This window comes from Pseudoliparis swirei, chromosome 16, assembly GCF_029220125.1.
Source record: "Pseudoliparis swirei isolate HS2019 ecotype Mariana Trench chromosome 16, NWPU_hadal_v1, whole genome shotgun sequence".
NCBI classification, from domain to species: Eukaryota; Metazoa; Chordata; class Actinopteri; order Perciformes; family Liparidae; genus Pseudoliparis; species Pseudoliparis swirei.
In genome coordinates, this window is record NC_079403.1 from 10,577,369 (window position 1) to 10,591,095 (window position 13,727).

At 47.0% G+C, this 13,727-nt stretch overlaps 1 protein-coding gene across 1 annotated transcript in view; it reads right to left on the bottom strand.

The window, feature by feature from the left end:
- The window catches only part of flt1 (fms related receptor tyrosine kinase 1), a 33,267-nt gene extending 25,345 nt beyond the window's left edge, over window positions 1–7,922 (bottom strand). Inside the window, exons 1-4 of the mRNA XM_056433468.1 lie at window positions 7,685–7,922; window positions 5,009–5,099; window positions 3,697–3,902; window positions 1,187–1,311 (exon numbers count right to left, since the gene is read on the bottom strand). Of these exons, the coding sequence (XP_056289443.1) occupies window positions 1,187–1,311; window positions 3,697–3,902; window positions 5,009–5,099; window positions 7,685–7,739 (477 nt within the window). The 5' untranslated portion in view covers window positions 7,740–7,922. The remainder of the gene's footprint in view (window positions 1–1,186; window positions 1,312–3,696; window positions 3,903–5,008; window positions 5,100–7,684) is intronic.
- Between the last annotated feature and the right edge of the window lie 5,805 nt (window positions 7,923–13,727).

Genomic DNA, 13,727 nt, shown 5'->3' on the forward strand with positions numbered 1-13,727 from the left:
GGGGGGGGGGGAGGAGGATTTTGAAAGACATGGACATGTAGTCGGGTCTAACATACACTTCTTTTAGTTTAGGAAATGTAGGGCCGAAGATTTTTAAACAACGTGCTGAAAGTTAGAACATCTCTGTTGCTACTGCACCAATTTCGACCATTCATTTAAATGTAAGTCCCTTAACTTTATGGAGGTGCAATACTACATTGTTGGAGTGTATTAAAATGTAATTTTTTCTTGTTCCTATCATGTTTTGTGCATGTGATATACAAAAACAGTCAAGTTCAAAGTTGTCTATGTTTTACAACTATTCTATTGTTGTTGTACCACAATAAGCTTCCTACAGTGACGCACGCGTAAGCTGCCATATTAATGATCAGCGTTCGTGATTAAAGAGCATTTACTGTACTTTGATCTGGCGGGGTCAACAGTAGCTGCCCTCTGCTTCCTCCTTCAGGCAAACCAGCTGTTACTTTAAAGCATCAGTTGGGGAAGTTGGCAGCCAGGATTCCTACTACAAGCGGTGGAGGGTGAGATGTGGGAAGTGGTGCTGGTCAGCGGCCAAAAGGGGCAATCCAGACCTCACGTCCTGTTTCCAGAGGCAGAAACAGTGCCAACAGGACGCTGTGGGCCTCGCTTTATCGGAAAAAAAGTTAGTAAAGAAAGAGGTATCATTGACTGGAAGGTTTTCTTGCAGGTTTAGGCAGACATACCTGTTGTTGTTTCATTGAAAGGCAAATAACATCTATGTCGGCAGCACCATGCACTCACACAAAAACAGACACACATGCCGACAGCAAGTACTCTAAATACTCCTCTTTGCCCTCGACCCCTCACTCAGCACTCAAGCACCAACACTCACAACCATATCCGCACACACTTTCACACATATCCGCAAATGGACGCAAACAAACGGACACACACGCCACAGCTTAATGGCTGCCAAGATAAGAACAATGTGGCGAATGATCTGGAGAGGGGTAAACAACGTTACAGTGCGTTGTGTGCATTCTGTGAGCCCTGGTGGAAAAAACATGTGACACGTGATGATGTGCAGATAACGTGAGCGGTGTTATTGAGCCGAGGAGGACATGAAGGTGGACATACTCTTGCTTCAGGTAGAGATCATGATGCAGAGCAGATCTCTGCACCCAACCATGAAATTATAAAGCAGACAGCTTTTTCCTGCACTGACCTTGACGAGTGTGGTTGTGATGTTTGGGTGGGTGACCCGGCAGGGGATGACCAGCGGCTGCTTCTCCTTCATGTACAGCACATCTGGGCTCATACCCGGATGCTCCACAAATGGCTGCTGGCTGTCTGAAACCCAAACACTGCGGGTCAGGAACAAATACGGTACCAACAATAAACATATCAAATCAAAGCTTAAACTAGAACGGGCACTCGGTAGAACGCATACCTTCGCATATCACAATATTGGGGATTGAATTATGAACATTTTGGCATTAGATGCATGCCAATTGGATAAAAATTTACCGCGCTATGGTAAAAAGAAGATGTTGACCTTTTCATGACCTTGACCTTGACCTTTGACCCGACCGATCCCAGAATCTAATCAAATGGTCCCCGGATAATAACCAACCATCCCACCAAATTTCATGCGATTCGGTTTAATACTTTTTGTGTTATGCGAGTAACACGCATACAAATAAATAAATACACGGCGATCAAAACATAACCTTCCGCATTTTCAATGCGAAGGTAACAAAGACTCTTCTTTCTTTCAATATCACTGTCCAGTGACACAATATGTACACTTTAAAGTGTCCAGGATTTTTTTCTTTCTTTTTTTACAGGATGTAAAATTGGTGATGATATAAAAGAGAGAAAATCAGATAATCCTAAGAAACCAGGAACAGAGATTGTTTGAATTTCTTTGGAGAGGATTATTCAATTATCATTGTTTCAGCTCTGTTCATCTCCAATATTTCCGCCAGCACACCAGGAAGTGATTGATTAGGTTAAAGGTGTTCAGAGCTTTGAAAACTGACATTAAAAAAATTCAATGAGAAGATCTCTGTCCAGAAACAGTGTCCTGTTTCAGTGGATGCTGCTGTTTTATTTGAGCAACACACTTCAATTCACTTCCATTGTGTTGGACTGAGAGCCGAAATCTCACAGACAAATCTCTCAAAACATGGCCCCCTAAAATCAATACAATCATAGAGCATGGTTAAATAACATTGGGGGCAAGTTTGGGTTTGCCCTGAGAACTGTTTGCTAAATTATTTCAGACTACATTCAGGTCCAATAAACTTGATCAATTATAAGATAGGACAGAGAGGCCTCACAGTATAGCCTCAAAGGCAAAACCCGGGGCCAGAAAAGGGCCCTTGGCTAATAAAATATTACGCACATTAAAAGTGAAGGGAAATAAACACGATTTTAAAAGGTGAGCGGGTTTGTCCTCCCATCCCCAGTGGAAATTACCCCTTTGACTGAAAATATGTTTCTCCATCATTTTCTGTGAACTGACCCTTTAATTTCATGCACACAGAGAACGCAAAGAAAACAATCATCTGCTTCTATGCACAAACACTCAAACAAACACACACACTTCCAAATATCAATCTCAGCAACAAACAAAAACAAACAGACACACACTCCTAAACATACTCTGTCCTCCACACCCACTCATTGAATACCCATTCAGCAAATGACTGCCTACAGTCAACAATAAACACACAGATTGTTTAGAAGCAATCAAACGGCCTCTCTGAGCTTTCTCCTCCCAGCTCCACTACTGTAACAGTGCTGTGCCATTGAAAGTGTGGGTGTTGCTCACTGTATTGTTTGTTACCGTAGGGTGTTATTCAAGGAAAGAAAATCTCTGAACATTTGAACAAAAGTACCCAAAGGACTAGCGGACTGACGGCTTCCTTCTCTTGCTTTGATTCCTCGAGGACTCTGGGAGGGAGGCAACGTCTGAGCAGAGCCGCAGGCCAAGTCTGATGCTTAATGGACGTGGTGACCTGAGCGATTGATGGCCCCCGAGGGTCCTGTTGGCCAAACAGTAGCGTGCCCTGTGACCCTGGCCTCCAGCCCAGCTCCATCCTCGGCGCAGCCCAGCCCAAACAGCGTCACCCTCCAGGACAGGGCGGAGCTGGCTGGGTAGACATTGTGCCTCCTCTACCCCTTGATACCACTGAGCCACTGGCCTTCATCTTATCCTCCTCAGCTCCTCACACACACACACATACACACACACACACACCTCCTTGCCGCCACCTCGTAGAGACACAGCGACATCCCCTCTCAGCACACCCTCTTCAAGCCCTTCCCCTCCTCCCCCAAGCACAGGATGCTTCGAGCAAGGCTGAGCAGAGCAGATAAGGCTGATGCCCTGGGAAACTCTGCCCAGGCCTGAGCCTTTCAGCAGCTGGGCTATTCCTGGCCTCGAGGTAGCACGTAAACGAAAGTAAAAAAAGATTTATATATTGAAAAAACAGGGAGGTAGGCCCATGTTGAGAAGAGAGATGCAGGAGAGGAGGGAGATGAAACTGTGCCAGTCATCTCGAAGGATGTGTTGTTGGGACAAACGGTGTTTGAATATAATTGTATCTCTGGCATTGGTCTGTATTTAGCACCCAGCACATCCTGTTTCACCTGGAGATATAAACAATAAGCGTGAGGGGCTGCTCAATGAGTGCAGCTAGAGAAGCAGAAAAGAAGTGGCAGTCTTACCTGTAACATATACATAGACGGAGGTCAGTTTCTGGGTCCGGTGTCGGTATCTGCAGCGGAACAGGCCAGTGTGCCGGGCCTGGGTGCTGCTGACCGTCACACCGCTGCAGTACTGCTGGCTTTTCCTCCCACAGAGAGAGTCCTCCACTTGCACCTCGTCCATGGCCAAACCTGATGGGAACGTCCATGACAGCTCCCAGCGACCCCTGGTCAACAGGTACACGGGGTTAGAAGTGTGCTTAGAAAACATTCACATTCAGCCAAGGAAGATGCTATAAAGGCTCTTTAAAAACTCATGAGTGTCTTCTTTTAATCATATGATTTATTTACACTACACACATACACACACATTTCATTTGCACTACACACATACACACACTTTGCATTTTGCACACTGTCTATATTTGGTGTTTTTATATTTAGTTTAATTGTCATTAGTATTGTATATTGTGTATGCATATATGTTGTATATATACATATATATTTTATTTTATATTTTGCTTTGTATGCTTCTATATCTTTCATCCCTGTTTTTATATATAAATTTTTTTTTTTTATTCATGTGTGTTTGGTTTATTGGTGCTGCTACTGCTACGACAAATTTCCCCTTGGGGATTAATAAAGTATATATCTATCTATCTATCTATCTATCTATGATGTTTTTTATGTTGAGTGTAGAAAATGAAAAAACAACCTTGAGAGCAAAACAATAACAACAATCTCTGAACTTGCATCACCCCGATGCAACTTTTAGACTGTAGAGAGTGTAATAGGAAGCAACAGATTTCTGGCTAAAATAATATCAATAACAAGTAAATCAATACATTAAGAGGACCTGGAGACAAATAACCTGACAGGAGGACCATTGGCTAGTAACTGTTGAAGAAATATTTTATGAACAACTTTTAGAATAAATGTACAAGAAACATAACTGGAGGTGAAATGGGAAAAATGCTACAAAACTCAAAACAGAAATATCTGAATGTAGCTCAACATTCATCCACCAACAGGTCTGCATGAATGATGGAACAAATCTGAATGAAGTTTTTTGTGAGAATTTACTTTTGAAAATCTTTTGGCAAAAGAGATTTTAATTTGGGAAAACCACAAGTAGATTGTTTCTACAATAACTTAGTGACCCAATAACTTGTAATTACACTATAATGAGTGTCTTGGATGTGATGTCGACTATAATTTTATAGAAAGATATGAAAAATGTTGTTTGCTTCGATCCACAAGTAGTAAAGATGCTTGCCGTGTATCACGGTTGCCCACATTAAGGTTGTCTGGCCTGGATCTACCTGCAACTTACCTGCAGCTGAGCAGTAGTGTCTGGTTGGTGTCGAGGACCAGCTGCCGGGCTTTCACATCCAGAATAGGGACGCTGTACTTCCCCTTTTGATCTTTGTGTGCAGAGCCAAGGAGAGAGGATGAGAATCACAGAACATGCAGAGGCATCAACATCCCAGAACTATAGCGCTGCATCATTAGTAGTCGGTTCTTACAGAGATTACAATCTTACAATCCAGAGAGGTCAGAGGTCAAGGTCAGCTTGTGTGAATTAATTATTCAGTATGCTTTGGGGACATGGGTAGGATGTTTACTTTCTGAAATGGGGGCTTGTGTCCCAGGTGTTCATTGAAGCAGAATGTATTGCTTATTAACGAACCAATTTGGCTAAACAATGGATGCAATTATATTAAAATCGAATCATATAATTGGGAGTCATGATTGGGGCAGTCCAACTATCTTTGTGACGACCAGCATGCAGACCACTTTCTGAGGAAATCCTGGAAGACAAAATACTTAAGAACCAATAAATATTTTGGGCAGTCCCTTTATGTTCTGTCCAGACTAAACCATTTTTGACTGATTGCAGAACCGGTCTCGGCGAGTCCCGGCTCCACAGCACGTACTCCATCCAGGCCACAGTATGTGTGACCCCCTGCACATCTCCTCGCTCAGGCCACTTGACAACTTGTGTGGAAATGCGTAAGCAGTGTCGCTCTTGTTTATCAAATAAAGGCATTTCTCCACTCCATCGCTGAGGTTTATTAATGAGAGATAAAGACGACTGTGTGTCCGCCCTTCCTTCCTCCCAACAACAGCGGAAACATCATTCAGTGAAGTCCGTCCTTCACTGTGACTGCTCCTTCCAGAGCGTGCAACGCGCAGGTCAAAACAGTCGTCAGAATCCGACTGTCTCACTGCTCTGAGTATAGTTAAATCACTGGTACAGCAGCGAGTTAGTTTATCACTGAAGTCCATTAGTACCATTCATTGTCAGCATCATTGTTCCCAGAGGATGCCCCATTGAGCATTACTCACACTGCAAGCACTTCCTATACCATTTCCTTGGATTTCACATTGTGTGAGTGAAAAACACACATGGCAGGGAGAGGGAAGACCGGGAGGAAGTTAGGGATCTCCTCCAAGCCTTCTGGCGCCTTTTCAACAAGCTGTGAAGTGTCTCCAAGCACCGTTTCCAAATAGGTAAACACAGTTTCCTCGCTAATTCACCGAACTGCAATAAATGTCTTTTGTTTCCAAATATCACATTTACAACCACAGAAAGGTTAAATGCCCATCCTGTGAAAATATCTTTTTGTGGCAAGTTTCCACATACAGTAAATATTAATCACTCCTGGAAAAGAATAACTCCTACTGACTTATCACATATGTTGTGATTAAGAATTTTTTTAAGGTTTTCAAATAAATAAATGTATAATTTAAACAAAAGTGATATTTACCACTGAATACATGCTCACCTCAAGACCGTTTCTGACTGAAATCACTGCATCTCTCAAACGCTTTAGGAAATCATATACATTCGGCAGCATTTGTCTGCAGTTTTATTGGATGAGGCAACATTAAGATGGTTATAGATGATAAATGTGTTTTAAGTATGCAAAATGTATTTAACTGGTTGGTGATATATGCATGTTGACTCACTAATGGACTCCTCGACATCCATATAATATCATATAAGTATTCTACTACTTTGGGTTGTTTGATTAGTGCAATGACTGAAGTTTTTAGATCCAAAGTTAGGGTTAAGATCTTGCCAAATTAGATACCTTGGAGTCATAGGTAGGACTGCAAGGCGTCTAATAAGCATGAGCTCATTCGTAATGTTAGTTTAGTTATATTTAAAGTTAGGTTAAAACATTACAGAACAATGTTTACATTTTTATTTTTCGAAAAACAAATGGGGTTTAATTATGAGTTAATCTATAAAGCGACGCTTATGACGTTTTTAACTTGATGTTATTTGCGCATAGTTTAATTTGGCAGGGAAACTCATCGGTAGCTTTCTTTCTCTTTATAACCAACAAAGTTATTCTCAGCGACCAATGGCAACACAGAGTCTTTGGCTGTTTTGACAAAGAACACAGATTAATCCCGGTTCCTGCCCAGATATTGTCCTTCAGCCGGTCATGACCCCTCATTCTTTTAAATCAGAAGTTTCATTAGACAAACTCATCAGTCTCAGGAAACATCGCCCTGCGTGAGGCCATTCACCCGGGGCCAGGCGCACAATGCGCAGGGCCACAGGGCTCCGCGCTATCCAAACACGTGTGCCGCAGGAAAGCGCTTATCTCCGTCTCTGCAATCAGAGCCAATAGAGGTTTCCAAGCCCAACAGCCTCAGACACAGGACCGCACCAGCGACTTAATTGACCAATAAAAGATCAGCCGCACCACAGCGCGCACCATGAAAAGGCGCATCTGTGCATCTTTTGTTTTCGTCCCAAGTAAAAACAAACTGGACGTTGGGCATCAGTCATGGAGATAAGAGCGTCCAGATGCCGTGTGACGCCACAGGACCCTCTGGCCTATGTGGAATAATATCGTATAACTATGGAGAAACAAATGCCACTTTATATAGCTTACAAACACTTTTTCAGTTAACAACCTTTAACTGAAAAGTGATGGACGAGTAATTCAATAAGGTATTGCGTCAACAGAAGTCACTCAAAGCCACTCACCCTTTGCAAGAGCACCATACATTCCACATAGCAGGCAGATTAGGATCAAATCCATCCTCTCTGGCGACTCTGATGCGGCGAGCGGGTTTCAGATATTAAATATGAACCAAGTTGTATTCCTGCTGATGTTCCCCCCTCCAGAGAAGGCTCAACGCAGCGCACTTGGCTGTGGCGCTCAGCGAGCAGAGATGGCTGGTTTCCTGAGGATAGCTGCGGGAGATCACGCAACAGGACACCGCGCTTGAACTCCAGTGCAACTTTTTCCCATCGATTTGGATAGTAGAGCCGATTTATACCGTTCCCACAGTGCAGTCACCGGATAGGTGACGTCACGGAAGTCCGCACACCCATGGCGCGTTTAGGAGCAGTCCCCTTTTAATTCAAGCAACGGACCAGTGAGTTGTGAATGCATGTTAATGATCCAACATGATCCTTTCTTTTTGACACACTGTAAAAAATGTCTATGTATAAATTAAATGATCACTTCATATTTAATAGTCAGCAAGTAATAGTCATGTTATTTCCAACAGGCTATACTCACCCCTGAATGCAGGGAGGATGCGGCCAGGGCAGCTACAGACGCAGATATTTAAAAAATAAATATAAATGTAGTCATGAGAGACATTGTAAAGGTGAGAACTTGTTAGGATGAGCTTATGATTTGATGTTAACCCATAAGAGAGTCAAGTGTAGCAAAGGATGGAGTAACAACTCAGGATACAGGGATCTCGACTATTATTGACCGCAGAACCTGATCGAGATCGATATACCAAATAACGTATGGTGGGATTTTAACAGATCCCAGAATTGATATCGGGTTCTAGGAACGGATAGGTTGGGGGTCACGTTTAGACCGCAGAACAGAATGATTGAAAAAGAGTGATTGAAAAAGTAAAATATAATTTCACCCCAACAAGTTCCAACTTTTACAATTTCTCTCATGACTGAATGTATTTCTATCTTCTAAATATCTGCGTCTGTAGCTGCCCTGGCCGCATCCTCCCTGCATTCAGGGCATGGACGGATTAAGAAACCACGGGCCCCTGGGCCTGGACGTGTCAAGGCCCCCCCCCACCCGCAAAAAAAAAAAAAAAAAGTAAAAAAAATATATGTACAATTTAAATATAACTTTTTTTAGCATCGCTAACAAAACAGTCCGTATGGAACAACGATACAGGAGCTGAGCAGACAACATAACGCGAATTATATGACCATGACATGAATGACTTAAGCCTAGCATATACCGGCTATGGCGCATCGTGTCATATCATCATATCAATACAAAGTTAATAACAGCTACTTCACGCAGAGGCTCTGGTTTAGGGGCCCCCTGAGCTCATGGGCCCCTGGTGCCGGTAGGCTCGTTCGGTAATCCATCCCTCAGTAGGACTATTGGGGCCTTGTTACTGACATGAATGACTTAAGCCTAGCATATACCGGCATACGGCGCATTGTATCATATCATCATATTCATATCAATACAATGTTAATCACAGCGACGTCACGCGCGGAGGCTCAGGCCCAGGGGCCCCCTGAGCTCATGGGCCCCTGGGCCTGGGCCCGGTAGGCCCGTTGGTTAATCCATCCCTGATTCAGGGGTGAGTATAGCCTGTTGGAAATAACATGACTATTACTTGCTGACTATTAAATATGAAGTGATCATTTAATTTATACATAGACATTTTTTAAAGTGTGTCAAAAAGAAAGGATCATGTTGGACCATTAACTTGTATTCACAACTCACTGGTCCGTACATTGCTTGACTTAAAAGGGGACTGCTCTTACGCGCCATGGGTGTGCGGACTTCCGTGACGTCACCTATCCGGTGACTGCACTGTGGGGACGGTATAAATCAGCGCGACGATCCAAATCGATGGAAAAAAGTTACACTGGAGTTCAAGGTGGGTGTCATGTTGCGTGAATTTTGAACCTTTTCAAAACAAGACACAGCTGGCCATACTGTCAGAACTGTCCCCCAAAAATGAGGAGTTTGGTGTCTTGTACTCAACAATGAGCCTGCAGGCTTCCGCTGTCCCTATAGAGTAAAGGTGGTGCTGTCCTCCATAATTAACAACAGGACAAGCGTGTTACTCACATTTAAAACTGGTGATCTTTTACTAATTTAATAAAAAATAAAACATGCTCTGATTGGAAGCATGCAACGCATTGCACAACTAGAACAATATTGATATTGCCACTTAGAAGTCACCATTTAACAGAGGTTAAGTATCTATCTCACACCATTACGTCATCAGATTACTGACTCCAAACGTCTGTACTGTGCAGGTGCCTCATATTACAAGCTACCCAAAAGCATTAATTACATCTGAGAAAGTAGAAATGTATCAGCCCCAAGTTTAATTTAAGAAAGAGATAAAAAGCTAAGTTTATTTGATAGACAGTATTGTAGCGACCCTGGGTCAGGAACGCTACGAGACGTAGATGGCTTATAGGGTGTTTATTCAGAGAACATAGAACAAGCTACTGTTGGCCGTAGCCTACGCCAAAACCCCCGCAAAACGCCGTGAAAACCTCCAAACCAGCTTCACGTCTGCTCCGGGTCATAGCTCTGCTCCGAGCAGTCGTAACACAACAACACACACACAACAACATCACTCGCTGTCCAATCACAGACACGCCTCACAGCTACCAGCTCGTGAGACGTTCACTTACATCCGGAACATAACATTTATAACATAACATTCCCTCAGTCCGTTACACTACCCTCCCCCCACAAAGTCCCTCGCCCTCGAGGGGGCAAACAAAGTCTCTCAGGTGGCCAGGGGGCCTGCGGTTCCTCTGAGGCTGCCGTCGGCGCTGGGGAGAAGGAAAAGGGGTTGAGGGGACGCTGGGACCAAGGGCAGGGGATGGGAAGGGAGGGGCGGGGCCAGGGACACTAAGAGCCTGTGAAGGGGCGGGCGAAAGGCTGGGCCCATTGGGAAGGGTTTGGGGGGTAGTCTGGGCTGAGTCCAGGGTTCCCCGTGCCCCAGGCTCTTGTCCTGATGGGGTGGATGTGCCCCGGTAGGGGGCCAGCCTGTCTCGATGCAGAGCGACTTTCCTTCCTCGTGGTGGCAGTTGGACCCTGTACACCACCTCTCCAAGTCTCTCCAGGACTCGGCAGGGCCCCACCCACTCACTGTCGAGCTTTGGGCACCTGCCCTTCTTCCTCTGAGGGCTATACACCCAGACCAGCTCTCCGACTTCAAAATGGCGTCCTCTAACGTGCACATCGTAGTTCCTCTTTTGCCTTACGCCCGCACTGCGCATCTGGTTCCTGGCAAACTCGTGGGCCGACTCCAAGCGGTCCTGGAGTTTCCGAGCATAGTCGAGCCCGGGACCCGAGGGGCGTCAGGAGGTTTCCCATCATCATCTCCCCTGGCGTCCGGATTTCTCTGCCGAGCATGAGAAGGGCAGGAGAGCAGGAAGTGGAGTCCTGCACCGCAGACCTGTAAGCCATCAGCACCAGAGGCACGTGGTCGTCCCAGTCGCGTTGATGTTTAGCTGCCACTATGGCCAGCTGTTGTGCCAGCGTGCGGTTGAACCTCTCGACCAGCCCATCGCTCTGTGGATGGAGGGGTGTCGCGGGTTTTGTGGGATCCCAGTTTGTCACACATGGCGGCGAAGACACGGGACTCAAAGTTTCTGCCCTGATCTGTGTGGATGACTTCAGGGCCCCAAATCTGCTGAACATTCCCCCCACCAGAGCATCCACAATCGTCTCCGCCTCCTGGTTCGGCATGCAGTACGCTTCGGGCCACTTAGTAAAATAGTCCATGGCAGTGAGGATGTAACGGTTGCCCCTCTCTGAGTGAGGAAACGGTCCAAGAACATCAATCCCCACCCTCTCCATGGGACACCCAGCCGGAAACTGCTGGAGCTGGGCATGAGATCTGTCTGCAGGGCCTTTCTTCGCTGTGCAGCTGTCGCAGCGCAGTAGTCCTCCACATCCCGCCTATGTTGGCCCCAGTAGAACCCCTGGCGGAGGCGACGGAGGGTCTTCGTAACGCCGAAGTGACCAGATCCCGGAGCTCCATGCATTGCCCGGAGCACTGTCTCTCTCAGAGCCCTGGGCACCACCACTTGCCACTGTGTCTCTCCAGTCGCCGGCTCTTTCCACCCCCTCTGCAGGACACCATCACGCAGTCGCAGGGCTTGAAAAATTGACCAGAGTCCCTTTGTGGCTCGAGAACACATGGTAACCTCTCCGCAAGGTGGTCGCTGTTGGGATCCCACCCAAGCGAGCACTGGCCTTATGTCGACATCCTCTTCCTGTTTGCACCCCACTCTGCTGCGTCCACAGCTGTCAGTCCATGGCCTGCTGGCGTGCCCACCGGTCCCACGGCAGCACATTTCACACCAGGTTGCAGCCGCTCTTCTTCCTGCGCCTCTCTTTTCTCACAGTAGTTGCAGCCATCAGCGCTGCAAGGCCGGCGTGAAAGCGCGTCAGCATTTCCGTGGCGTGCCCCTGGTCTGTGGACCACAGTGAAATCATACGCCTGTAGCTCCTCAATCCAGCGTGCCAGCTGGCCTTCTGGCTCCTTAAAAGACATGAGCCACTGTAAGGCAGAGTGGTCGGTCCGGACTGTGAAGTGGAGGCCCCCAAGGTAATATCTGAAATGTCGGATGGCACAGACCATAGCAAGCAGCTCCCGTCTCGTGACACAGTAGCGGCGTTCAGCCTTGTTGAACTGTCTGCTGTGATACGCCACCACTCTCTCTCCTTCAGGAGTCACTTGGGCCAGCACAGCACCTGCGCCTGCATTACTGGCGTCCGTGTCGAGGATAAAAGGCAGGGTGAGGTCAGGCGGTGAGAGGACTGGGGCCTCCACAAGGGCTCTCTGCAGTGAAGTGAACGCTGCATGGCACTCCTCTGTCCAATCAAACACCACCCCTTTTTGCAGCAGGCGGAACAGTGGTACAGCTATGCAGGAAAACCCCTCACAAACTTCCTATAGTAGGAGGCCAGGCCCAGGAAGCTTTTCAGGTCCTGCACAGTGTTGGGGGTAGGCCAATCCTTCACCGTCTGCACTTTATCATCCATGGTGCCGACACCGCCCCCAAGCTTGTGCCCCAGAAATGTGACCTCCTGTTGCATGAAGGAGCATTTCTGTGGGTGCAGCTTTAGACCTGCTGCTGCCACTCTCTCCAGCACCCGCCTCAGGGCCTCGGGAGCCGCCTGGAAGGAGTCACCATGCACCAGTATGTCGTCCAGGTACACAACACACTCCTGCCGAGGGATACCAGCGAGTACCCTGTCCATTAGCCTCTCGAACGTGGCAGGAGCATTGCAGAGGCCAAACGGAAGGACTTTAAACTGCCACAAGCCCCCATTCGTGATGAAGGCAGTTTTGGCCCTCGCTTCAGGGCTGAGAGTGACCTGCCAATACCCGCTCCGAAGGTCCAAAGAGGAGTACCAGGCTGACCCTGCCACCGTTTCGAGGGCCTCGTCGATGCGTGGAAGGGGGTAGGAGTCCTTTTTTGTCACTTTGTTGAGGGGCCTGTAGTCCACACAGAAACGCCACGCCTCCTTCTGCTTCTTGGGGACCATGACGATCGCCGAGGCCCAGGGGCTGGTGGAAGGCTCGATGATTCCCGCTCGCTGCATCTCTTGCAGGGCTTTGTCTGCCGCAGCCTGCCTGGCCAGTGGGAGGCGTCGAGGTCTCATCCTAATCGGCCGTGCATCTCCTGTTTCGATGTCATGCTGGATGAGATCTGTGCGGCCCACATCGTCCTCCGACATTGAAAAACAGTCCTTGAACTCAAGAAGCAGCTGCCACAACAGGTCTTGTTCGCTAGGAGTCAGACCACCACAGTTTGCCTGCCAGACCTCCTTCACTGCCAAGACTCTTTCACTGTCGTCAGGTGGAGAGGCGTTTGTCACCTGTGTGTGTGGACTTGTAGCTGGCCGGACAGAGGCTGGGGGTGGGTGCAACTCAGCAGCTGGCAGGGTGGAGGGCAGTGTGGATAGCTCATTTGAAGGGATGCAGCTAGGGGCAGCATAATTTGTTGTCTCAGCCGTCAGTGTGGCAACGGTGTGGGTCGC